The sequence below is a fragment of the Chiloscyllium plagiosum genome, chromosome 2 (genome assembly GCF_004010195.1).
Source record: "Chiloscyllium plagiosum isolate BGI_BamShark_2017 chromosome 2, ASM401019v2, whole genome shotgun sequence".
NCBI classification, from domain to species: Eukaryota; Metazoa; Chordata; class Chondrichthyes; order Orectolobiformes; family Hemiscylliidae; genus Chiloscyllium; species Chiloscyllium plagiosum.
Window position 1 is genome coordinate 80824652 of NC_057711.1, and position 27580 is coordinate 80852231.

Consider the following 27580-nt stretch of genomic DNA (forward strand, 5'->3'; position numbering starts at 1 on the left):
CACTTAACAAATTCCTCTCCATCTAAACCCTTAACTCCATGGCAGTCCTAGTTTATGTTTGGAAAGTTAAAATCCCCTACCATAACCACTCTATTATTCTTACAGATAGCTGAAATCTCCTTACAAGTTTGTTTCTCAATTTCCTCTGGCTATAATACAATCCCAATAAGGTGATCATCCCTTTCTTATTTCTCAGTTCCACCCAAATAACTTCCCTTGATGTATTTCCAGGTATATCCTCCCTCAGCACAGCTGTAATGCTATCCCTTATCAAAACTGCCACTCCCCCTCCTCTTTTGCCTCCCTTTCTATCCTTGGATAAAGAAATTGTACAAGACATTGAATCTCATGAGAGCAACAACATCCTGGCAGTAATACTGACGTCATGTACTCCAGAACTAGCTGTGCCATTTCATTTTGGCTACAACATATAAAATTGTGCAGTTATGCTATGCACAAGGAGGACAACAAATTCGATCCCGCCAATTATCCACTCACCCATCCTCAATTATCAGCAAAGTGATGCAAGTGTTAGTGACAATATTATCAAGCTGCACATTCACAGTACTAACCTGCTGAGGATTGGCCAGGGCTGCTGGGTCCTGATCTTACTCCAACCTTGGTCCAAACATGGTCAAAGACGTGATGCAAGAGGTGAGGTGAGATGAGATTATGATTGCCCTTGACTTTAAGACTGTATTTGACAGAATGTGACATCAAGCAGTCCCATTAACACTCTAGTCAATGCAAATCAGGAGATGATTTGGAGATGCCGATGTTGGACTGGGGTGAACAAAAGTTAAAAATCAAAACACCAGGTTATAGTCCAACAGGTTTAATTGGAAGCATTAGCTTTCGGAGCAGCACTCCAAAAGCTAGTGCTTCCAATTAAAACTATTGGACTATAACCTGGTGTTGTGTGATTTTTAACCAAATCAGGAGAGACGGTCTACTAATTGGAGGAATACCTGGCAGAGAGGAAGATGCTTGTGGTGGTTGAGGTCAAGCATTTCAGCTGCCAAACATTTACGCATGAATTCCTGTGGAATTACTCCTCGGTCCAACTACTGCCAACTGCTTCATTAATGACTTCCCACAGCACAATAATATAGAAACATAGAAAAGAGTAGGAATAGGTCATTTGGTCCTTCAAGCCTGCTGACCATTCAATATAAAGACGGCTGATTATCTAACTTAATGCCCAGCTCCTGCTTTCGCCCCATACCTTTTGACCCCTTTCGCTCCAAGAACTAGGCATATTGCACTGATGACTGCACTGTTCAAATACCATTCACAGCTCTTTAGATAACGAAGCAGGCAGCAAAACATTCAGACTTAGGTGAAATTCCGAGTAACATAACCGCATAAATGCCCGGCAATGGTCATTTCCAACCAGTGAGTCTAACCATCTCTGCTTGACATTACCGATACGAAAACCTCAACCATGAGCGTGCTAGGGGTTATAATTCACAGCCTATTAAATGCTGTAGTCACAAGATTATATCAGAGACTAGGAAATGATTATGGGTAACTTATGTCCATATCCCCCAAACACTGTCCATGAGCCACAAGGTAAAGTCAGGAGTGTCATGCAATACTTCCACTTTCCTGGATGTGTGTGACTCAACCAACAATCAAGAAATTTGACACAATCGACAACTTAAAAGATGAACTGACAGCAACTTTCAAACCTGCAAGCTTGACCATGGAAAAGGGCTGCAGGCCCATGGAACAGCATCTCTTGCAAGTTTCTCTCTAAGCCACAAGCTATCTTAAAGCAGAAATATAAACACTGCCCTTCACTGCCGCTAGGTGAAAATCTTGGACCTCCTATGTGACCACACTGTACATGTACCTACACCAGATGGAATGCAGTGGTCAAGAAGGTGCTTTCCCCTGCACCTCAACATTCTCAAGGGCAATTAGAGAAGGCTGCAAACATCAGCCTTGTAATTGGCACCTTCATCACATCTAAGGATAAAAATGTAGCCGCCAAGAAAATGAGAAGTATGGTGATGGAAATGGGGTTAGACTAGGTTGTTCATATAGGGGCCAACAGGACAAAATGCATTTGGATTTATAATCTTACATCCGAGCAATATTATGTCACTTTGCCAATTTCTCAATTCTATAAAGTTCTTTCATAACATTGTCATTTACTACACCATACTTCAAACAAATTGCTTTCCATTTACTACACCATACTTCAAACAAATTGCTTTCCAAGTTCTCTTCATAACTCTATAACATGCAATCATACAAAATAGGAGAAGTCAACCATTTGGTCCTCAGCCTGTGCTGCCATTTAAATTAGATTAAATTCCCTACAGCATGGAAACAGGCCCTTCGGTGCAACAAGTCCACACCGAACCTCCGAAGAGTATCCCATCCAGACCCATTCCCCTCCCCTATATTTACACCCCCGACTAATGCACCTAATACTATGGCAATTTAGCATGGCCAATTCACCTGACCTGCGCATCTTTGGATTGTGGGAGGAAACCGGAGCACCTGGAGGAAACCCACGCAGACACAGGGGAATGTGCAAACTCCACACAGACAGTTGCCAGAGGTTGGAATCGAACCCGGGTCCCTGGCGCTGTGAGGCAGCAGTGCTAACCACTGTGCCACCGTGCCATGATTTAATAAGATCTTGGCTGATCCGTTTGTGTTTCTACATTCCTAATATATCTGTAAACTTAATTCTTATTTGTCTCCTGAATCAAGGGTTAAGAGGAACTTTAATAATTTAACTTCTTGATCTTCCTAAAGTTGTCATTGAAGCACAGTTTAATTTAAAGCCCGGTAATGTCATTTTTATTTGACGCTAATTTGGACCAAGTGATGCTTGGGTGATTTTCTTCACTTGTTATACACTAACCAGCATTACCACAATTGCATATCTTTGGCAAAACATATATATGTTTGCAAAGGATATAAAATTAGCTGCTGGAGAAATAAACACACACAGCAAGCATTACTTCAAAATAAAGTAAACATTGTACTGATCCATGATGGGCTATTTTCCTACAGGTTTTGCAGAGTACCAATGCTGCTGAAATTTCTCTTGCACATAATTTGACGTGGGGTCAGGCACTGCAGACAGTGTTACATTGCTTTCACAACATGATCTCTAAACAGTAGGAAAGCAAATGATAAATGAATACCTGAGGTATGACAAATGCACGAGCTCATTCATTAATCTCGCTAGAGGTAAACATAGACATCAAGTGCTTTGTTAAATGTAGCCACCCAAACCTGTGCCAGGTTCAAGCAACTCAAGCTTCATGCATCATTTTAAATTTAATTAAATTTACTAGGCAGTTATACCCATAATAACAGACAGCTAATCAAATTCCAAGCTCAAGGGAGATTTGGTCACAAAAGGAAATCAGATGGTCATGGACTTGTGTGAATTCCATAAAAACCACAGTTGTTACTCGATTTCATATATCAGGCTGAGCAGTCAATATTTCGCCTGTTAGAGAACTAATGAGAAGTGGCAGGACTGGAGCAGTACTTGGAAAGTTTCGGTCAAATAAATCACATTCAAATTCAGGATTGTCAAAACGAAATGCCTGGAGTACAATTTCATGATAAGAAGCACTTCAGGAAGATATCTGAATGCAAAGGTCTATTTCTTTTAAAAACAATTGTCTGGTGTAATTTTTTCACTGTTAGAACATTTGCCACTTTTAACTCTACCAATCTGTTAAACTATTTAAACAGTAACAATCAAACACACATAGTTCTGCATTCAGGTGACAATGTATAACTCCTCTACACCATTGCTTGCCATAGGAGGTGAATGAAACTGTGCTGCCACCACTGGACTACATTTAAAGGATCCACTTTTCTAATCATTTTAGTTTGGATTATAGATGTATGCTGTCAGTCAATGCAGTGAGACAAACAACATAATTTCCCCATGAATTGTGTGTGAAGACCTTTGCCAATCTCAGAGAAAAAGTGAAGAAAGCTCACCAAACTATACATATTAACTTCATAATGGTTATTTGCTTTGTGTTGTGGATTCTTGTTCATAATGCAAATGGCACAAGCTGTCTTAAATAGTACAATTTCAAGTAAGTATTAATGGAACATCAAAAAAAAATCATTCGGCATAAAAACAAGACGAAGCACAAATTGCATCACAATTAATCTCATATGTGAGAAGGAGAACACCTCGTAAATTGTGCTCACTATAAGTTGTTGATTGGAATATTAGGATACTTGAGTATAACTGATTTGTCTTATTCACATAATTCAATTTAATTAACCACACCCTGAAAGGCCAGCAATAGCAGACTGACAAGAAAACTAAACCGTATTTGGATTCACAAACTGTGGAATGTTCATCATCTTATTTTTGCCAGTTACATTAAGCTTCAGAAACTGGCACTTACAGAAAAATCTTCTTGAAAGTTCCAGTACTGGAAAACAGGAACTGAAATCTCAATTTGTTCGTGTAGTTCTGACCTTACTTGCTTACAAAAGTTGAACAGATTTGTAATTAACCTGCTAATGAACACTGACGTTTTCAATACCAATCACAAGTTTATAAATTTGAAAAGCTCAATATAATAATTATGGGAAACATACCAAGTGAATTTTTCTTCCCAATAGCTTCTAACCATTACAAGAAGTGATGGTATATATTGCTCACATAACTTTTTTGATGCATTGCAGTAATCTGGTATAACTAAGAGAGGAAAGGACATAAAATGAAGATAGGGACACCAAACCTTTACCCAGTTTGTGCCACTTAATATCCAAAGTAAATTCGATTCCAGTAATTTAAAGAGCATTTGAAGATAGCTTTAGTTATTTGATAGGAGGAGAGAAATTGGCAGATAGCATAGTGAGATAGTTTTTGTTTTAAAATCTGCTTTGAGATTTGCCTTACTGCCTGGTCACTGAAAAAGTTAATGAGAGTGGAAGTGGGATATTCAGAAGTACTTACAGTGCCTGGGTCCCTCTCTGTTTCCACAGTAACCACAAAATGCATAGACATGGTGGGTCAGATACAAAGGCAAAAAAAGAAACAAAGAAAAAAGAAAATTAGAACGCAAGCCGACAGATGCTTTCACAACAGCTTTATTCATTCAATTCATTGCACATTTCTAATACATTTCTTTTAGAAGTTCCACATGTACTTTAACATTATAGGTACATCAGTTCTTTGCATACAACCCCTGGCCTTGGAACCAATGACAGAATAAATTACTGCTGGGTTATTAAATTAAAATGGCAACGAAAGTTATTCAGCAAGTGCAAGTCTTATTCATTAAATTAAATTGATTCACAGCACATCGATCTTAATACAAGACTTTTAAAAAAAATATGAAAAGCGAAAACTGTTCAATTTAACTGAGCAGGATGATTTAACATGACTACAGCTAAAACCTAGCAACATCAAATTTATTTTCCCTCTCCTGATACATATTTCAGAAAGATAAAACAGTATGGATGGTTTTCTGGTGATGTCATTGTCCATCAAACACTCTTGTTATCTGTAGTTGTAAAAATGCTGAGAGTACTAAAAAGATGAATAAACTGTAGCAGAATTACAGCATCTCCCACTTGTCTCTGGCTAGTGCAACCATCTCCTGTGCATGGTTAGTGAAGCTAGAAATATTGTAGTATGATCTACTTCGGTTCAAGCCAAGTCTGTTTAGGTTCAGAAGTTTTTCTTTGACAAAAACGCCTACCAATATCATTCCAAACTTAGCATCATTGTGTGAATAGGTCTTATAGTTGTTGAATTTTTAATAAAAAAAGGTGGAGAGATAAAAATGAGCAATGGAAAACAAAGACGTAAAATCAAAGCTGGCCTTTGTGTTTGTTTTAGTTTACATTAGAGGAGGTGACTAATATTATATTTGGTCCAATGCACATTTTGTGCTTTATTTCAACCTTTCCAAAATTTCTTCAATACACAATGCAGAAATGTCATTTTCATGCTTTAAAAAAAACCCCACCATTTACATCATTCCATTCATCATCAAGACAGCATAACTTTAGATTACAAAATTTGAAAGCCTAAGCCAACAATTCACAACAGTATTAACTGAGGAAAAAGATTTCAGAGAGGTGTATCTTCTAATTTCTTACTGGGGAGCAGAGGGACTAGAAGATAAAGGATCAGGTTAAGACCATAGGGTTTCAGGCAGCTGCACTGAATATTCATGACAAAGAGGACCAAACATGCTGCAAGGAAGGTCATGTGGCAAACAGTGACAAAACCATAAGACATGTTGTACAACGAGTATCTCTTTACAATAACCATCTTAAAAGTAATTGACCTATTTAGTTTATTTTCGTCACTACGAAAAATGTCTCTGTTTGCATGTGGCTATGTTGTTCAAGAAATCTAAAGCTTTGTGTTTATCCTCCAGATCTACACATCTGGCATCAAATGGAGGACAGATAAACAATTTATAGCTGTTTGCCTTTATTTGCATTAAAATCACAGAATCTATCATGTAAATCAAATTTTTGATGGGAATAACTTTCTATTAAATTTCAAATATTAAGGCTATTCCCAATTAATTAATAAACTCTATTCATAAACACTTGCACATTGACATTATTTTAATTAGATTTTCAAAAAAATATTTATTAGGTAATTATCACCACTGTTTGCAAAACTTCTCTTAAAAAAGACAGAATCATATTGCACATTGAATTGCAAAGTTCACTTTTTGGAAAGTTTATTGGTTCTGGAAAGTTTGCATAGATATATGGTAAAAAAAGCTGCACTGCATTTTACTGTACTCCCAGGAGCATGCATTTATGCATCATGTTGAGTATGTAGATATACAGAAACTACATCAAGAGGAGAAAGGCAGTCTGGTAGCAGAAGGCTTTTTTGAAACAAGAAACCAATACGTAAACAACTTAGTTTGTATTTGTTTGAACAAATAATTATCCTTGAAGCGGTTTGGAATATCATCACTATTCTGTCCCTCTACTGTTCCACTACTTTTACCCTCCTGGTGGGATGGATGGGAGAGTGGTGGGAGTACAAAATAAAAGCAAGGAGAGAAGATGTAATATTCCTCAGCCTGCAATGAGAATGCACATAACTCAGGCTTCCAAACACCCTACACAGTTGTTTTCTTCACCATTATATCACATTGTTCTGCTGCTGTCCACAGAATCATGCTTGCTTACAATAGGCTTGCTAATTTTGTATGAGGCTTAGCAGGGAGTTGGATCCAAAAGATCACAAGATTCTTCTTTAGCGATTACTTCCAAGGCATGTGAACATGGGGTTGAGGGCAGTGTGGAGGGCAAATAAGGGAAACTGAACATTTGCAATGCATGATGCCAATTAGAAATCATAAACATATTACTTAAGGCAAAATGTTCTAAATATTACCTGACAAAGCATTTAGATTAAGACACTTGAAGTAACTTCAACATTTGTAAATATTTCTTTTAAGACAAAGGTTCCTCTGCCTCACCCGTTTTAACTTGCAAATTTAACATTTAAAAGGTAGAGTGTTGGAGAATGGAAGTGAATAAGTAGGAGAAAAAGGTATGCTAACAGTGAAAACGGAGTAGCTGCTAATACTAACATGCATGCAACATGAGAATGGACTTTTTATCCCAATCAAACAGGTCAAAGCAATTAAAAATGAAGATGACACAACAACTAGTTTCCATCACATCAATACATCCATTACAGAAAGTAAATCAGAGCTAATTTTAAGAATTAAGATCTACTTATTCCAAGAGGAATTATCAGTTAAACAAAAATAGGCAGCGAATAAATGGCAGAGGAATAAGCAACACTGTATTACTTCTATCTAATTCAAACACCATTACTTGTTGATGCCTTCATTCTCAAAGACTACAAACAAAAAGCCTTCCCCCACCTCTCCACCAGTGAATCGATTTAAATGGAGCTATAAGCACTGTAATGATGTGATAAAAAGGGATTGATCTCTTTCAGGTATTACCACTTTATATGCTATGTCTGCTTATTTACTTGTGGACTTGGACCTTTATTCATTTGCTGAGCATTTGCTATCATTAACAAGCACTCAGGAGTAATCAGCAAAGAAACCGAAGATCAGTCTACAGATAGTAAAGATTATAATTGCCATGAATGTTGTGGAATATAATACCTTTACTTCATGTAATTATAACATTTGTGACATGAAACTGGGATAGCAGAAATGACATTAAGAAGCAAGTTTGGAGAAAAGCCCAAAAATGTCGTAACTGTGCTTTCATCTCCCACGAAAGGAGGAAGTCTTCTTCCATTTTCTTTAAATGTGGATAATGCTCCACAAGGTAATGCTTCAATACTGTTCATTTTAATGTAGACTGCCAACAAAATAGTCACATTTGTATCAGTGCTGGATAAAACTGAGTAGGTCTGGCCCCATCTGTGGAGAAAGAAATAAGCAGTTAACATTTCAAATCCAATATGATTCTTCTTCAGCAGTGATTTGAAGAGTCATTGGACTCAAAAAGTTAACAGTTTCCCCAAAGATGCTGCCAGACCTCCTGAGGTTTTCCAGCACTCTACTTCTATTTCAGATCACTAGCATCTGCAGTGTCTTGTTATAATAGCTTTTTCACCATAACATATCACAGAAAACCATAAAATTCAGAAGATGACAAAATTAAGTTTAAATCTTGGATAGAAACAAAAACTGATTGTTTCAGCAATTGGTTAACTATACTTTTTTTGCATCTGTGTCGATTTTGAAACCAAAAAACAATGTAGCGGTGATGGACTGAAATTCTCAAAAAGTTTCTAATCAGGCCTGCCTTGCTTCTCACCTCTGTGATGGTCTGATTCATGGTGCTTCTTATCATCTTTCATAGAAAGGTGGGGCTGTCCACCCAAAACACTTGATAGAGTCAAAAGGCCTGCACTGCTACCAAGTGAGGGGATTGATGGAGGCTGAAGTCCTGAAGGGTGAGGAGTGAGAGGCACAGGAGGTCCATGACCATGAGAAAGATGTTGAGCCTGTAGTTGCTGTTGCTGTCCATATTAAGACCACCACGGGTTTGTCAGGAAATCAAGATGGAGGGAAGAAATGAAACAAAGCATGGTTAATTTCAGTGAGGAGCTCTTTACACAAACAAAAGACAAGTAACATTTGCAGTAAAAAATACTATAGCAACTAATAGCAAGTGCAGTTAACAAAAACGGTACCATTCTATGTGCTTAGCCATGATAGTTTAACATTTACATATAACCATTGTCCACTTTGATTGAGTTGTAATCTTGCACAGATACAAACACACACAAGCGATAAACAACCACACAGATTAGATGCAAAGGTTGCACCAGGCCTTTTAAGTCTATATTAGATATACTTTACTCTTGAAGTGGCCAAACATTTACTCTCACTAATTCTATTCTGATTACAAACTTCAAACTCTGAATTAAACATTACACTTGAAATGGTATCTATAAATCATCCTCATCTCAAATTCCATATTAATATAACAAATAAAATTTACTAACATAAATGTTTGTATGTGGCTTGCTGATGATGGTCTGCAAAATAAGAGATGCAACAGAAGTAGTTTTAGAGTGCTATTTTTAAAAAATGAATCTCCAATGCAATGTAAAGTGTCTGGTTAGGTAATGTGGAAAGTGTAAAACTGTAGTCAGTGCAGTAACATGAGACAAATGATCTTTTGATACATGTATCTGATCCAATAGATCAATTTTTAACTTGCAAATGAAAATGTATGTTTCAAAAATGCCTGGCTAGGTGGTAATGGTTGAGTAGGGAATATGCCAGACCATGAGGTTGCAGATTGCGAAGTACAATTCTGCTGCAGATGGCCCACAGTGCCGAATGGTTGCTAGATCTATTCAAAGCCTCCCCAACTAGCATGGTAACAGTGCCACATAACACATCAGTGTATATTCTCAATGTGAAGGCAGATCTTTGTCTGTATAAGAACTGTACAGTGGTCACTCTTACTGATATTATCATGGACAAATGCATTTGCAGCCAGCAAACTGGTAAGGAAGAGATCAAGTATGTATTGCCCTCTTCCCTCACCACCTGCCGCAGACCCAGACTCGCAGCTACATCCTTTAGGGCCCGACTAACTTGATCAGTAGTGCTGTCGCTGAGCCACACTTGATGGTGGACATTGAGATCCCCTACCCAGAGTACATTTTATGCCCTTGCCACCCTCAGTGCTTCCTCCAACTGTTGTTCAACATGGAGGTGTACTAACTTATCTGACAAGGGAGTACAGTATATGGTAATCAACAGGTTTCCTTGCCCATGTTTATCTTGATGCTATAAAACATCATGAAGTCCACAGTCAATGTTGAGGACTCTAAGGGCAACTCCCTCCTGACTGTATACCACCGTGCCTCCACCTTTGCTGAGTCTGTCCTGCCATTGGTACAGGACATATCCAAGAATGGTGATTGCGCTGTCTGAGAGATAGTCATACCCACAGACTCTCAGACAATTGTCAGGCTGCTGTTTGACTAGTCTGTGAGACAGCTCTCCCAATTTTGGCACAGCCCCGAGATATTAAGGAGGCGACTTTTCAGGAATAACATGTCGTTTCCACGTTGTACTAATGCCAGTTCATTTATTAGGATTAGAATTCCCAAAGCTTCTCAAAGGTTTTCTGGCACTCTGCTGATCATACTATCATTGCTTGTTTCCATAACAAATCTGTTAAGATCCAGCTGTTGTGCTAAAGTTAGACACAAATTTCTGATACAACCTACACATTCCCAGAAATATCATGATTTTCTATTTAATTTTAGGAATGGGGAATTCCATCAAAGCTTTCAATACTTATCTCAGGGCACAGGCATGTTTAGGAAAATTAACCCCAATTTTGTGAACTCACTTGGTGCGATTTATTACACAGCCAGATAAGTTTAATTACATACAAGTCTTCTAGTTGCTTTACTTTTCGCCCCAAGTGTTAGTGTGTTTTTTTTTAAATTGTTATTTATTCATCAGGCATGGATGTTGCTTGCTGGGTCAGCATTTATTGCCCATCCCTAGTTGCCCTTTAGAATGTGCTGCAGTTAATTCAGTGCAAGTGTACCCACAGTGCTGTTAGTGAGAAAGTTCCCATTACAATATCATCTAAATAAACTATATAGCTAGGTACTTTAGCTACAACCTAATTCACAAGTCTTTGAAACATAGCTGGAGATTGTTAGACCCAAATGCATCACTCAAAATTGGTAAAACAAATGGATTATATCAAAGTCTGAAATCTTCTTAGCGTTTGAAGTTATTGATACCTGTCAGTACCCTTTAAATCGATTAATCTTAGAAAGGAATGAAGCAGTGCCAACCTTATCAATATAACCTTCTCACTGAGGAATTGGGAATTAATTTGATTTTGTTACTGCATTTACTTTTCTCCAATCTCTTGTACTTAATATCTAGTGAACACATCCAGTTTAGGAACCAATAACAGTGATCTTCATCAAAGGATTTTCCAGCACATATTGAATCTCTATTTTCATTCAAAAATAATAGAGAAATTTCATCAGTACTGCTTTGTCAACATTCACATCACATCTGGCCAATACAGTATATCCAGTGTAACTACACAGATTTTCTTGAATTTCATAAGTAACCTTACTGGGTCTTCCTGTTGTCTTTTCTCCATATATGTTATTTAACTGTCCCAGTATTTCAACATTAAGTAGTCAAATTTTTGGAAGTTTCTATTATGAATGGTTTACCTCTCCTCCAACCTTACTCTTTGTGAATCTGTCATAGTCCTGTACTCTTACCACCTGGCATACTTGCTCTTTCTCATCTTTCTCCCTGTGATGAGATCATTTTAACATATTCACCATGACATAACAGATTTTTCTTCCTGCTATCATGAATATTTACTAGGTAAGTCATTGGTATAATTCTCCTAATCAATTTGCACGTAGCACTGAATTTCATCTTCAGAGACTAATCTTATTAAAATGTAATAATACTAACACTTTTTCTCCTATTTGAAATTCTATATATGCAGGTTTGTCTGCCCATTCTTTCAGTGTGTTTGTGCCTTTTCCAAATGCTCTTGTGCCATTTTAGATGCTCCTGCCAATCTCTCTAGAAACACACATGTAATCTAACAGTCAGAATTCCTCTTATCGCCTTAAAAAGTCTTCTTAAACAGCTTTAATGGATACAGATCAATTCTCTCATCTCATGGATACAGATCAATTCAAATGTGCCAAACCCAGAAAATTCATTTGGGGTATCTCTGGTAGCAATGAGTAAGAAATCTAGTCCTTTGACCTAATCGTGTCGGCATCCATGACAATATACCTTAATCGTGATTTTTGAGACCGGATGGTATCTTTCCAAAGCGCATCATGTTTGTAAATGACAGACAGTAGACTTCAACAGTTTTATAACCAAACTTGCTCATTCATTACTTAAAGAATTGAAGGCATAATCTCAGAACTTTGGTATGAGATTACACTGTTAATTGGAAGTTTAAGTTTGCCAGGTATCAATGCTTGGGTTTTCTATATTCCAATATGCCCTGCATAGGATTTTCACGCGCTACTTGCAGTAACTCTTACAGTATTTGGGTGGTATCTCTCTCTGATGAGTAAGTGTTGTTTCTTCATACACAGGTATTTGAGGGTGTGTCCATTTCCTCATCAGATTATTAACTTATTTAACTTTGGATCCATTTTCTATGCTATTAAGCACTTCCTTTGAATTATCCACATTCTTAAAGAAAGTTTTAGCTCCCCTATTTTTGGCATAACTTTGATCTCTATAAATGAATGACGGTTAGGGTTGGTTTGGTCACCATGTGATCAAGTAGTACCAAGAACCTATTCCTGTAATTGTTCTGTCACTTTAACCCCATTTGGGCTTTCATGATTACAGTTGAACTATCACCAAATCATTACAGATATGAAGTCAACTCCATTCCTAAGTTATTTGATTAGATTAGATTCCCTACAGTGTGGGAACAGGCCCTGCCCAACAAGTCTGCACCGACCCTCCGAAGAGTAAGCTGCCTCCCTCTGACTAATGCACCTAACACTATGGACAACTTAGCATGGCCAATTCACCCAAGCTGCACATCTTTGGATTGTAGGAGGAAACCGGAGCACCCAGAGGAAACCCACGCAGACAAAGGGAGAACGTGCAAACTCCACACAGACAGTTGCCTGAGACTGGAACCGAACCTGGGATCCTGTGAGGCAGCAGTGCTAACCATTAAGCCACTGCACGGCCCATAACAACTCCTCCTTTCATTGTTCTGGACAACAAGCTACACTTCAATTGCATTTTATTTTACAATGGAACGGGGCATCTCTCCACTTAGCCAGTTTATCAAAGCTCCGCCAATGAATGCCATTCTCTGGAAGGAAAATATATCCCTCTCCAGCGAGAGAGCTTGAGAATCTCTGAATAGAGTTATGGTTTGACTGTATCATTTGAAGAAAAAAGGCCTCTCTCTCCTTCTTTAACTCATTCATCTAACTTATTAATCTCTCCTGCACTCATGGTAATACTTACCTCTAACTTTCTGGCTGTAATTAAAGCTACAATTTGATTGATGGTATTTTCCTCGAGTTTATTATTAGGACTAAGGGAAGTGACAACCTAATATTATTGCTGGACAGTTAACCCAGACTGAGGTAACATTCTGGGAACCTGGGTTCAAATCCTGCCTCAGCAGATGGTGAAATTTGAATTCAATAAAAATCTGAATAAAGAGTCTAATGATAATCATGAATCCATTGTCGATTGTTGGGGAAAACAAAACAGTTCACTAATGCCCTTGAGGATAGGGAACTGTTATTCTTACCCAGTCTATACTACATGTGACTCCAGAGCCACAGCAATGTAGTTAACTCTTAACTGTTGTCTGGGGTGGACAATAAATGCTGGCTTAGCCAGCGATGCCCTCATTCCAAGAATGAGTTTAAAAAGCTCACTAACAACCGCAAAATACCCACAGAATTCCCACTCAACACCTAGCATTCTATGTGAAGGTGCCTGACAGTATCACAACAGAAATCTTTAGGCATTCAATTTTCACCTCCACTCTCAGCACCTATTCTTCTGAGCTGAGAGGATTTTGGGCATTCATAGACTTGTCTTTCTTATCCTGGCCACTAGTCTTCATTTCATTCTTGCATCCTTTATCCTTCAAATTTATGACGGCAACTGAAAAGCAGTTTAGTTTTATGTCAGCCATTTATTTAGTTGCTGCTTATTTAGCAGTTGCAACCCTTAGTCCTCAACGTGTTCTAACTGCAAAAATAGGTGAGATTTTAATGTCGGAGAGCTTCAAAATTACTTTGGTTTACCGTTTTAAATTTGATATATGTTCATTCAGCTTTCTTCCTCAGACTTCTAACCTTTTACTTGTGCACTTCAGGAACCAACTCATACAAACCGAGTTGCCTTTCTACAGTGTCATCGTCCATAGCAATCTTTTCTGACAGTGATGCATAGACTTCATGTGCTTTACCTGAAAAATAGCTTTGCACTGGGCACCATCCAGCTTTCCTTTAGCCACTTCATTTCTTTTGCTATTTTCACAAATGACAGGCAGAATGCTTTGACATCCTGTCCCTCTACTGGACTTTGTATTATGACTAAAGTCTTCATCATTTCAGCCTTTGTAAGAATCTAGCATCTTTTTCGTTCGAATTGTAAGATGACATTCATCATTTTCCTCTTATTCCTTTTCTCTCTGAAACTCAGTTTTATATTTTCTCATATAGTTTCCTTTTTCGTTATTTTATTCAAAAGCTTGTTCCTTTTCTATTTTGAACTGCTTTCTCTTTTTCTCTGCTTTAATAATTGAATCATTTCCATCACAAGTGACTCATCACTTGGTGAATCTAGTCCCTCCTGGTTTTCCAACAATCCCATAAAATTTGCCAATACTTCAATTATCTCTCCCTTCTGAACTTTGGCAGACAATTCTACTTTGAATTCATTTGCCAATTCCAGCAGTCTAGCTTTTGTTACTTCCTCTAAATCCATCAGGGATGTCTGTTCCAACAGCAGAATGGTTTTAGCGGTTTCCATCTTATTTTCTGATGTGGAGGTGCCAGTGACGAACTGGGGTGGACAACGTCAGAAGTCACAAGACACCAGATTATAGTCCAACAGGTTTATTTGAACGCAAGCTTTCATAGCACTGCTCCTTCACTCGACGAATAAGACTTGAGAATTCAAATAAACGTGCTGGACTATAACCTGGTGTTGTGTAATTTCTGACTTCATCTTAGATTGAGGAACCTGGTATCTAACCTTGTTCAAGCCTCACCATATGCAGCGACTGCACATCCATTCATACATTATCCCCTTGCAAAAGATGCCAGCAGCAAGCCCCAAACGTTTGTTATGACTTTCCGTAAACTGATCATTGTATCCCACTGTTCCATAAGTCAGCACAAAATATATAAATGTATAGAATCCCAATGAGACCAATGACCAAATTTCCTGACTGACTACTATTCAGGACAGAAATAATTCACACCAGGTTTTGACATTAACACTACACACTCATTTGCAAGCTTTCACTAAAGCTCCAAAACGGAAATGGACACAACTGCATTGACAGGTCAGGTTTGGAAGTTTTTTTTGTTTGATTTGCTAAAGAACTCCCCAACATATCACAGTCCAACCAGAAAACACTTTTTACTTTTTTGTTTTCAATTATTTCAAATAAGATTACCCAGGCAATGCTTAGATACAGCTTAAAATGCTTATTTTGTTCATTTTAAATCCATTGCCAGCCATTATCAAATTTTTCCTAGTTACCATTTTAAAAAAAGAATATTTTATGTCTGGTTTTTGCAGGGTCATGGCAGATATTATGATTGCTCGTATGCAAAAAGAGAGTGGAAGGCAGGTACACTTTTCGAAACAGGTACAATTTGGTCCCAAGTCACTGACTGTGCCTGCAACAGAAACTATATCCAATTACATGCAGTGCTCAGTACAAGAACAGGTCACAACAGGTAGTTAAATGTGAAGTTGAGAGATTTCCTCATATAAACAATTTAGCTATACAAAGTAATGCATAGTACATGATAGTAACACAGTCCATTAATGCAGACTGGTGAAAGATTGAGAAGCATCCTAACTAAGTATTTAAATTTTATTGCAATGTATATGACTTCCAAAATACAGCTGAATTTCCTGAAGAAGGGCTTATGCCCGAAACGTCGATTCTCCTGCTCCTTGGATGCTGCCTGACCTGCTGCGCTTTTTCAGCAACACATTTTCAACAGCTGAATTTAAGGCAATATCTAAATGATAGGGAACTGTTATGAGTTAATTAATGAGTTAATTAACAAAAAAGCTATACTAGAACATCAAACACCACTCCACAGTAACAGGTTTCCTTAAACAAGTTAATATAAATTTGCTTCATGCCCAAAATAATTGAGAACTTTAATGCTCGGCTGCAAGCCAGGAAAGAAAATAAACAAAGCAAGTCGATGTATGCACTATGGTCCACCAAGCATGCTTATTAGCACTTAATTAAAAACTGGACATATGCCATTTAGAACTATGTTCACTACAACCCAAGTAACAACTTTGTCCTCTTACCAATTACTACTATTGCTCACTACTCAAGTGTTGTGTCCAATTTCTTTGAAAGAAGCAGTGATGCATGTACAGCAAGCTGAACTGACAGCAATTAACAACAGGCTTTATAAAAATAGCTAGAACGTGGACATATAACTCCTCAGTACTAGAACTCAGGAAAGAGAATTGAACTTTACATTGCAAACAGCAAGTGCATCAGGCTGATCTGTCTCCCCAATAGAATTGTGGATAATAGGATTAATTCTGTCCAACCAGCATTCAAGTTTTGAGGGACGCAGAATTAAATATCGGTTCACACTAATTAGATTTCAAATATTCAAGAGAGCTAGCAAGTTTCTGTTTACATTTCCAAATAGCATAAGATTAGGATGCGTTGAATTTCCTATCACAGTCTGCCGTAAACAACTGGTTGGAGATTAATAATAAAAAAGACTATTGTTGTTTGTCCTGTGGAAGTATTTAGGAAGTGATTTTGCAACACCAACTCAAAATGACAGTTTATTCTCAGTTTTATTTCACACTCAAGGCATTAGAGTTGTTAGATGCCAAGATGGAAATATCTCATAGCTGATGGCAACTCGAGAGTAAGTTTAATGCAATTTATTTTGTCGAGAGTGATTCAAAGGAACAATTTTTGGAAAAAAAATTCAAATATTAAATTTTGAATTAAATGGGCTTTCAATTCTTTGAGGAAATTTTTTTTCTCCACCTAATGCACTACAGATTTGGCAATAACTAGGTTGCTCAATAACAATCCTGATTGTCTGAATCCAATTTCTGTGTTATAAATTGTAAAACTCAAATTATATCTGGTAAATTGTAGCCTGTTTACAGAAAATAGCTATGAAACTACCGAATTGTAGAAGCCATTTTTAAATAAATTAATAGGCCAGCAATTATTGCATGGCTAAAATTGTACTTAAGGTGGAGGTGAGCTGCCTTCTTGAACTAATGCATTTGGTGCAGGTAGACCCACAGTGTTATTAGGGAGGGAGATCTACGATATTGACCCAGCAACGTTGAAGGAACAGGAATACAGTTCCTCGCTAGGATGATGTATGACTTGAAGGAGAATTTGCAAATGGAGATGTTCCCATGTATCAGCTGGTCTTGTCCTTCTAAGTCATGCAGGTTGCAAGTTTGGAAGGCTCTGTCTAAGAAGCTTAATTGACTCCTGAAGGAGTCACTGAAAAACAGAGAATCTGCTTTGCTGACTGCAGTACTTGATTTTAGGATAATAAATCAACACTGGCAACTTGTGTTTGGGCAGTTTGCTGCCACAAACTTATTTTTAACGAGACACACTGATCTTAAATAAAGGTAGAGCTTATGTAGTTTATTGCATTATACAGTCTTCTACTAATCACATTAGTGAAATAAAGATTGCTGCTAACAATACAGGTGGTTATAGGTCTTTACTCAATGAGATACCAAGATGACGACTTTATCTTCAATTAAGCCAGAATGACTAGATTGATTGGAGCTTAATAACACTTTCAGAACAATGATCTTTTATTAAAAACTCCACTCCACCTCCACCCTTCTGCCAAGTTTTGTCTCCCTGCAATCCACCATAGTCAACATTTATAATTCATTTATATAAATTAAACTCACAAATATCTAAAACATCTGACTACACAATGTCAGGCAGTCTGCAAATGTTGCAAATCTTTCAGAATGTCCTCTTTGGACTGAAAACTTGATGGGTCTTTGACTTGAAGAGAGTTGACCTTAGATGTGTTCTTTGTCCTACACTTAAATAGGTAGCCAATTACCTTACATGGAAAGCCCTTAATGTCCAGAATTAATTTTTCTGCAGAACTCTTCCCTGAACGATCAGGCCATTTCCCCATTACATCATCTGGGGGAACCTTAAAACTCATTATTTCCTTATGGAATATGGCAGTTCTGTTGAAGTAAGTATTTTCTTTTATACGGTATCCCATTTTTGAGTCAGGCAAATCCTCTATCACTGTGGTAGGTAGTTTTTTTTCTTGACCATGTCCTAAACCTGTGAATGTTAATCATCCCAACACAGTGTTGACATCCAGGAAGTAACATGCAGCCTGTCTTCCATCTGTGCAGGTAAATCTTTAATCCCAAACTGCAGAAATCCCTGTATTGTAATGTGTAAACTCTTCACTTCAACTTGTAAATCAGTTAAACATCTTAATTTGCCCATTGGTTGTCTTACTGTTGAACCTAACATGTTCACTTCCTCAGTCATGCTCTTTGAAAATAGCTGCTAACCTGGCTCTTCTACTGATAATTCTTCCTTAGAAGGAAAAGAATTGAAATATTCTTCTTGAATCAGTGTAGCTTGATCATCTTGCATCAAATTCAAGCCTGCTATTACTCATTGTTCACCAGCTGTGTTGGTTTGTGAAGAATTTCGGTTAAAGATTGATTAAGTGAATTGTACTGCTCATTCTGATTTGCAAACTATGCTGTTTTCCTCAGTGATGACAGGACCATTTTCCAATGTTCAATCTCTGTTGAGATCTCTGGGCACCATACCACTAACTGAACTGGACATACAACTGCCGATCCCTAAAATGTCCTTGGTGCATCCTTTGCAAGATATTTTCCGAAAGCAAAACGAGGATAACCAGCCATCTAGAATAGCAAATTACCCAGAATTGTGAAATGCTATCAGTGCTTAAAGTCCTCACCCAACTCACTGGATATTTGGTCTGGCAATCCTTCAACACAATACAAAAAGAGCAGAGAATTCTCAGATTTTGTTCTCAACAAATTTACTTGAGCCTATTTTGGCTTACTGGCCATTAGTTCTTCTCACCCATATGAAGCATGTTTCTTATGCCTTCCAGCTAATCTCAATAGATTGTCTCTTCTCCTTGGACTTGCCATCAGTCAAGGCAACCCAATGAAATCTTCTAACCGTTGTTCACCAACTTGCTCTTGGATCTAGTTAGTGTATCTTTGAACAAATTGACACAAGTTACTTTCTTTTGACCTGTTCACTGTCTATTGTAACCAGTCAGTCAATCTCTTGTAGTAACATGCAAATGCTGAAGTCAATACATGTGTAAAATTTCTTATCTCTTACATATACATTCTCTACTTATCTATTACATACATATCTTATGCCTTTTGTGTTGCAGTGTCGCTTGTAGAATATATTTAATCTCGAGAGCAATTTCATCTCTGTAGGCTCGAACTTCTATTTCTTCCAATGGTATTACATCTAACAAGATAGTGACACTCAAACATAAAATTAATGAGCTGTCCATTCTCATACGGTTCCATCAAACTCAAGTCGGCTTGATAATTAATTTCCTCGAGTAGTGCATTGGGTATCGTCTTGGCACGGTACGAGTCAAATACATTGTTTTTATGTTCTGTCCAATGGATTTAGGGTAGCACGGTGGCTCAGTGGTTAGCACTGCTGCCTCAGAACACCAGGGACTCTGTTCGATTCCCGTCTCGGGCAACTGTCTATGTGGGGTTTGCACATTCGCCAAGCATCTGCTTGGGTTTCCTCCGGGTGCTCTTGCTACTTCCCACAATCCAAAGATGTACAGCAGGTCAGGTGAATTGGTCATACTAAATTGCCCATAGTGTTAGGTGCATTAGTCAGGGCTAGATATAGGGTAGGAAAATGGGTCTGGGTGGGCTACTCTTTGGAGGGTCGGTGTGGACTTGTTGGGCCAAAGGACCTTTTTCCATACTGTAGGGAATCTAATCTAACCCCTAATGCTGGTGGCTCCACCACATTAACATTGAAGACTAACTATTCTGAACCACAACCAAAAATATTCCTTTGCCCAACAGGAATTTTTATCTTTACTCACCTTCAATATGTGGTCACTGAACCTCTGATCTAGACTGCTCTTCCTAATTCTCACCACCTAACAGATCTGTAATTAGCAACGGGGTCTAATTTCTTGCTCACACTTGCTTCTACCCTCCTTACCAGGATGAGAAGTAAAAGGCTTTTAATCATTAAGTGCTCTTGTTCCCTTACTAATATTTTCAGGATTTTCTCTGAAGCTGTTCAGCAGTTTCTTTGATTGGCTGAGTGAGTAGTTCTTAAAGCTGTAAATTTAAAGTCCTTCTGTGTTAGTCATAATTCATTCTCTACACCCAAATCAAATTCCTATCCTCACTGCTGGTAATTATGCCATATTAGTCAATGATGCATACCGCTGATCATTGTGTCATATTTTAGTTTGCAATACCAACCATTGGTAACATCTGGTTGGGATAGTTCACTGCCATCAACTGAATGTTAACAAGAAGAGGGTCTTGTATTAACAAAGACGTAATTTATTATGTAATAACAGTCAGGTACAATTTACAATTTTCAGATAAATATTATCACCAAGATCATGAGACGACCTGTGAATATAGGTCTTTACTCCACGAGATCCTAACATGTTCTACCTTTCCCCACCCAAGACAATGTGGCATAAGATTGATTAAGGCTTAATGCGGTCTCCACTGTTAACCTTTCCTAAATCATTACCTTATACAATAATGTCCTTGTGAGGATTTGATCCTTTCATCGCAACCAGAAAATCATATGTCTTTTCAGTGTTACCCATGGGCCCCCAAAAATTAATTTTAAAACTTTGTCAATCTCAATACAAAAAATCTGAAAACCAACATTTCTATTTTAGTGCTGAATGCCTTTGGAGCGAAATCTTAGAAGGTCATGTTTGCAGGTTCCTGATAAGCAGAGATGCATTAACTGAACCTGACCATCACATTTAATCAAATTCTTCCATTTTATTGTATATTTTCATATGATTGAGGCTGCATCACCAAACAAGAGACTGGAAAGGAGGCAAAGGAGGGAAAAAAAATAAAGAAATGGATTCAACTAGGCACCAGGAGAATGGATAGAATTTACAGCTTAGTATTTAAAGTACAACTCAAAAACTTACTAATCATTCTAAAGGAGTCAAACAAACTATTTGTGTTTCTTTGAATTAGTGTGTGAACCAACAGCCAAAAAGTAATTCATGCTAAGTTCCAAAGTATATTGCTTGAAGTAAAGTGATTTTAGAACTTTAGTTACAGTGAACAGGAGAGAAATTATTGCATGCTGGATTTGAACAAGACCACAATTATTCAAAGTTTGCTACTTTGGAAGGTTTCAAATGCAATCAAGACAGCGTTTACACCAAAGGCATGATTTCACATGTGCAGATAGATCACCTTGGCCTTAATTTCTGGTGGTTCCTATCACCTGTATTGGAAACACACTCAGTTTAAGAATATGCTTTCTTGATCAGCAAACTATTCATAACAAGTAAAGCACAATAAATCCTTTATTTAAGTAGCATTCTATCAATTCTAATTTTGGAAACGGGAATAATTATTTTCACTTTTAAGTCAAAAATTACAATTTGAAATATGATTAGAATAGGACATACAAAATCTTGACTTCCGAGGTTACGGCTGTCAAACTTTTACAGGTCGTGAACCTCTTCACAGCAGTTACAATGACTCACCATTAAACATCATCTATCCTCTTAAACACTATCCTCTTAAACGCATTTCAAGCAGTCTAGTTGGTAACCCTATTAAACAAGTCAAATTTATTTCATCTTGCATTGAAACCGGAGTAAGTCAAAAACTACAATCAATTGAACTTCAATTTACCTTTGTCCTTTCTTTTGCTTCATCCCTTCCCATAGACCATGCCCCTGCATCATTAAGCATTGTTGGGAGGATACTTAAAGCCACTTTTCATTATTTTTATATATAAACATGTAAATGTCACGACAGCCACTTAGCTCAGTCTGATTATTAATAGATCATGAAATTGACCAATTACTACAGAATGCACCTTCAAGAAGTTAACTCTGTTCACTGAATCTCATCATAATACAGACAGTGGATGCTAATACAAGTGAGGGAAATAGGTCAATGGTTGGGTGGAAGGCAGATAAAAATGATCCAACACCTCTTGATTCTCTAGTCAAATCTAATTGTATGAAATCTTTTCTTCATGAAGTACCAGATACCTAATTGTACATATCAATGCTAGCTAAATTCTATTAACATTTTTATAGATTTGTCTGCACAATGAGAGGAAGAAAATGGACACATCATGAGCATTGCTAATCAAGGTGATTACCATTAATAGCAACCAACAAAATGTACACTTTGCGAAGAGGGATAAATGAAATCAGTCTAAAACGAAACATAATGCAGGAACTTAGATTCTCTGCTAATCTACAAAACACTTAGGTCTTTCCTAGAAATGAACCTCACTAGGACTTTTCTTTTTCAGTTATTCTTAATATAATTAAGAGTGTTTTTTAGTGGATAATCCTCATTGTCCTTTACACTAGGTCATGTCCCTTTGTGATGCAGGCAGCTGCCATAAAATGGATCAGCATTTATTTGCACTGCAGCTGCTGCTATTACAAATAGATAGACTTCTGCTGTCTGTTTCCCCTTAGGAGACAGGTTGACACATTGCATGTTCAGTGACAGAGCAAAAAGGTCCTGAGATTTGTCAACCCAATTTTATGCTGTTCTGGTTTGTCAGGGTGCACCAGTTCCTCTTTAAGCAAAAATGATGCACAAGTTAGGGCACAAATTGAATTGCAGCACACAGAATAATTATAAAAATAGCCATTTAATTTTTGACAGAACACAAACGACAGAATGGAACAGATTAAGCTATATTGCTTAGTTAGGGGACAATATCAGAAATTGTTTGGAAATTATTGATTTAGTTTAGCAAGCAATGTCACTTTTCTAACTTAAGACCAAACCCAGAGAGGTCTGCATGAATTGGCTTTTCCAAAATTTGGCACAACACTAAAATGAGTAAATTACTAAGTACATTATGAGTGAGCACAAGCAACATTTTAAAAAAAAAATACTCTTGCCAATTTATACAATTTTGAAGTTACACTGTGTCCATTTTTAATTTTTAAAATACGACGAGGTAAAGTGATTCATAGAACATCAGTTTCTTTAATGATTTGTATACCATGAAAACAGGAAAGAAACATTAGCGAGATTTTCCCGCTTCTGTACCAGTGCACATTAACAGTAAAATCCAGCAGAATGGTGCATATGCTCTTAACTTGATTGTCAGGCATGAAAGTTATGAATAAACAGTGACGTCCAATGACAAAGTATTAGGAAAATCAAAGCCAGCATCTCTGGTCCCCATTAGAAACTTCATGAGCTGGTTACCAACTACTTCCTCTCCATGGTTACCTCAGGCATAACCACACAGTTTGCAAACAAAATCCTGTTAGATCCAAACAGAGCTTCCTAGCTCATAAGCTTTCCATACAAAGTATGTTATTCCACCTCTAAACCTCAGCTCATTCAAAACTCCCCTGTCCATTTCTTTAAGAGCATGATATTGCTTAGAAATCATAGGACACAAATATAAATTATTTCTTATTGTGGAGTTTATGTCTTCAGTGGGGATAAAAGAGAGCTTGGAGCAATTGTTGTACAGCCCAAACAAATGTTTTGCAGTTCCAATATGATAAGACTAAAATAAATTGAGAGAGATGCAGGGAAGTGGGGACTAGAGATGGTGATGAAGATAAAAGGGAAGAGAGCATGGGAGAGGCAGAAGGGTTAGAAGTTAGAAGGAATGTGTGTGAAGGTTATAACTTACTGAAAATCTCAATAGTAATGTACAGCTAAAACGGCATGAAAAATGTATTCCTAAATGTCATTGACATTGTTTTAGAACAAAATCACTAAAAATAAAATGAAGGTCACCCGTCAGTTTCTCTCATCTAATTGACTGCCAATACTTTACCAGAGGCAATCTAACTGTAGATCTATAATTGAGAAATGATGAAAGAAAACTTTTCAAGCAATACACAATTCATTTATCAGCACTAATCCACCGCCTTTATTTTTCAATCTTCAGTTGGAATGTAATTTTGAGTCCAGATGGATTAACTAGTCTCTTTGTCTAAAGATGTCATTGGTCTTTGCCAGTGTTAATCCTTACAATGGCATGTCTAATTATCATTACAAAGTGCCTCAGAGAACTATAAAAACCAGCAGGGCATCTTCACACAGGCAATTAGCATAAATTGATAAATGAGTAACTTGAATTTGCCAAATCCTCTCATGCATGAAGCAAATTAAAATAGAAGTGGGTTGTTTCAGCAACTTCGAAAGTATCAAAATTTACAAAATCCATTCTCATGGCTAACGTGATAGAGGGAAGGAGAATAAAATCAGAAGCACCAATACTGACAGGACTCATTTCATAAAAATTGTGCAAAATTGACCATTGCGTCAGAATGTTTTAGTTACAAAGACACAGTATGAGACACAAGAAATGCCTTGATCAACAAGCAAATTGACTGGCTAAATTTTACTATCTATTAGAAACTATAATTACCAAAGATTAATTACAGATTTTCACTTAGTATCAAAGACAACATTATTTTATGGAATAGAAAATAAAATATACTAAGTATATTACCCTAAAGCACCAGCATACAATATATAAATAAAAGTAAGTGAAAAGATAGTATACACACTGTAAGAGGCAGACTGGGAAGCCCACGTACCCCGATGATGCTGTTCAACTCTGCCATGGTCACTTGTTTTGCACGCTCTACAGCCTGTGCCACCTGTTGTTGATGCTGGTTCACAGAAAGAAAATTCTTGTGTTAAATTATTATTCTTCATAAATAAATCCTGTTGCATTTAGAAAACTGAAATATAGATGGAATTCGTTTCATTTATTATGTTGGTGTTGTACAAAAGAGGAACTGTATATATCAAAACATAAGAGACCAAATTCAAAGTCAAGCAGCATCCCACATTAATACACCAAAGTACAGTATCACAGATGCAGCAAGAGAAGCCTCAATTAAATGCCCTATCGGTCTGTGTTAGCCTCAACAATAAGTGTCAGTGAAGTTTTTAACTGAACTAGGCTGTACCATCGTTCAATAACAACAAATACCCAGCAGGAGTCAGTGGTCAGACAACAAGAAAATCACTGGGTTGTCTCTTTTCATCACCACTTCCACCAAACAGCACAGTATTGATCAAGACTGAAGGGTTATTGTAACATGGATTAATATCCTGGTTGAGATCAATTAATTCTACAGGACCAGGAATCAAAGTTGAATTGGTCAGTATGCACATGACACCACATAAATGCAGTTATGTGCATGTGTGCATATGTGTGACAGGTGTGCAGGTACTTGCATGTGCATTTACACATGTGTAGGGATAGTTTTGGCACAATCTAATTTGTTTAGGGAACTCAGTTCTTATCAGTTCCTTTGGGACTACTGATGAGGATGTAAAAAGTGAAAAAACCTATAATTCTTTTTCCTTGTGAATAGTTTTGAAACCAAAAAATGTGAAATGAGGAAAATACAGTTAAAACAAAGGCATTAAAAAAATGGCAAGTTCTAATATTTGGCAAATTAGTTTCCCCTTGCAATTTACATGAACTACAGTACTCATCATGTTATATTAGAACTTACACTAAAAAACACTCCTCCCAAAACAGTAACAGAGATATTCACAATAATCATTACCAAAACACAGAACAGAAATGCAACTAAACAACTGAACAATTCAATGAGTTTACTTACTTCCTGAGACAGAAAGGGAATCACTTGTGCACAAATCGTATTCAGACGTTTCGCTATTTCTGTCTGGATAAAAAGACGACAATTGATTATTTTTTAAAAACTTGTCAAACATCCAGCAAATGGGAAAACAAACATTAAATTAAGTGACAAATATTTCTCATGTTGTAACTTAAAGTATCCCAAATTAAAAACTACTAATAAGAAACAACTTTCTGATCAGCATGAGCACAGTGAAAGGTCAACTGAACAGAAGTTTTTTTTGAATTTTAATGCAAAATAAAAGTGTTATCGAGTCAGAGTCACACAGCACGGAACCAGTCCATACCAAACATAATCCTAAACTAAACTAGTCCCACCTGTCTGCTTCTGACTCATACCTCCAAACCTTTCCTATTCATGTAATTAATTACTGCCTCTTAAACATTGTTAAGTGTGTCCACATCCATCACTTCCGCAGGAAGGTCATTCTACACGCAAACCACTCTCTTCTTTGAAAATGCTAAGTTGCCAAACAAAACATGATGTTACTTTCAATATTTTCCATGGATTTTATTATGCCTGGATGATATACAGAGATGACACCAGTTTCCAAACCTAAGCAATGCTTGTTAAAACAATCTGCTTTCTCATACTTATAGCTTATTATTTTCAGTTTAGTTTTTGTTCTTGGTAACAATACCCAGACTTGACTGTCCAGTCAACAGAAACGTTCATTGTTTCATTCACTGGTCAGATTATACACCTTTCTATCAACTTCATCATTCTTAAAATAGCATGTTGAACTTTATAGAAAGGTGTAATCTGACCAGTCTCTGCAGTTTAACCACCACTTCCTGACTAAAATGCTACTGTTTTGCTTATGTATCAAATGCTATTGGTCTGGTTGGTTGGACATGTTTAGCATCAAGACTAACAAGACTCCAAGGTTTCCTACAACTACTTATTTTGCAATTCAACACCATTTATGGAATATTCAAGTTGCTCTTTATGTTTTTACTTTGTTACATTGTTCTGTCCATTTACAAATTTTGTCCACGTGTCCTGTAAATTCAGCTGCCTCCTTATGACTCCACCATTTCCCCATAATTTATCTACAAAACTAACAAGTTAAGTTTCTGAATCTGATTTACTTACATAAATCCAAAGCAAAAACAGTAATATCCAGGACATCCCATTCAGAAATGCAAGGTCCTCCACTACCGCACCCAATTTGGTTCCTTTAAGCTCATAACACTGAATGTAAGTGTACGTATTCTTATGAGACTGTCAGGTTTCCAAATTAGAAAAAGTTTCTGCACCTTTTATGTCTTTTTAAATACTGTGACCATCACCACAGTTTCATAGGGTGGATATGGGGATTGAAAGATATATGAGGGAAAGAGAGAGAGACAGAGACACAGAGAGACAGAGACACAGAGA

At 37.2% G+C, this 27580-nt stretch overlaps 1 protein-coding gene across 6 annotated transcripts in view; it reads right to left on the reverse strand.

Annotated features, from left to right (window-relative positions):
- LOC122561196 (transducin-like enhancer protein 1) overlaps positions 1–27580 on the reverse strand; it is a 116763-nt gene that overhangs the window by 63834 nt on the left and 25349 nt on the right. For 3 of the 6 annotated variants that reach the window (XM_043712780.1, XM_043712813.1, XM_043712770.1), the window contains exons 5-9: positions 26162–26224; positions 25088–25192; positions 9494–9526; positions 8800–9004; positions 4964–4980 (exon numbers count right to left, since the gene is read on the reverse strand). In XM_043712780.1, coding sequence (XP_043568715.1) covers positions 4964–4980; positions 8800–9004; positions 9494–9526; positions 25088–25192; positions 26162–26224 — 423 coding nt within the window. The remainder of the gene's footprint in view (positions 1–4963; positions 4981–8799; positions 9005–9493; positions 9527–25087; positions 25193–26161; positions 26225–27580) is intronic. The other 3 variants (XM_043712788.1, XM_043712804.1, XM_043712797.1) reach the window with 3 other exon arrangements.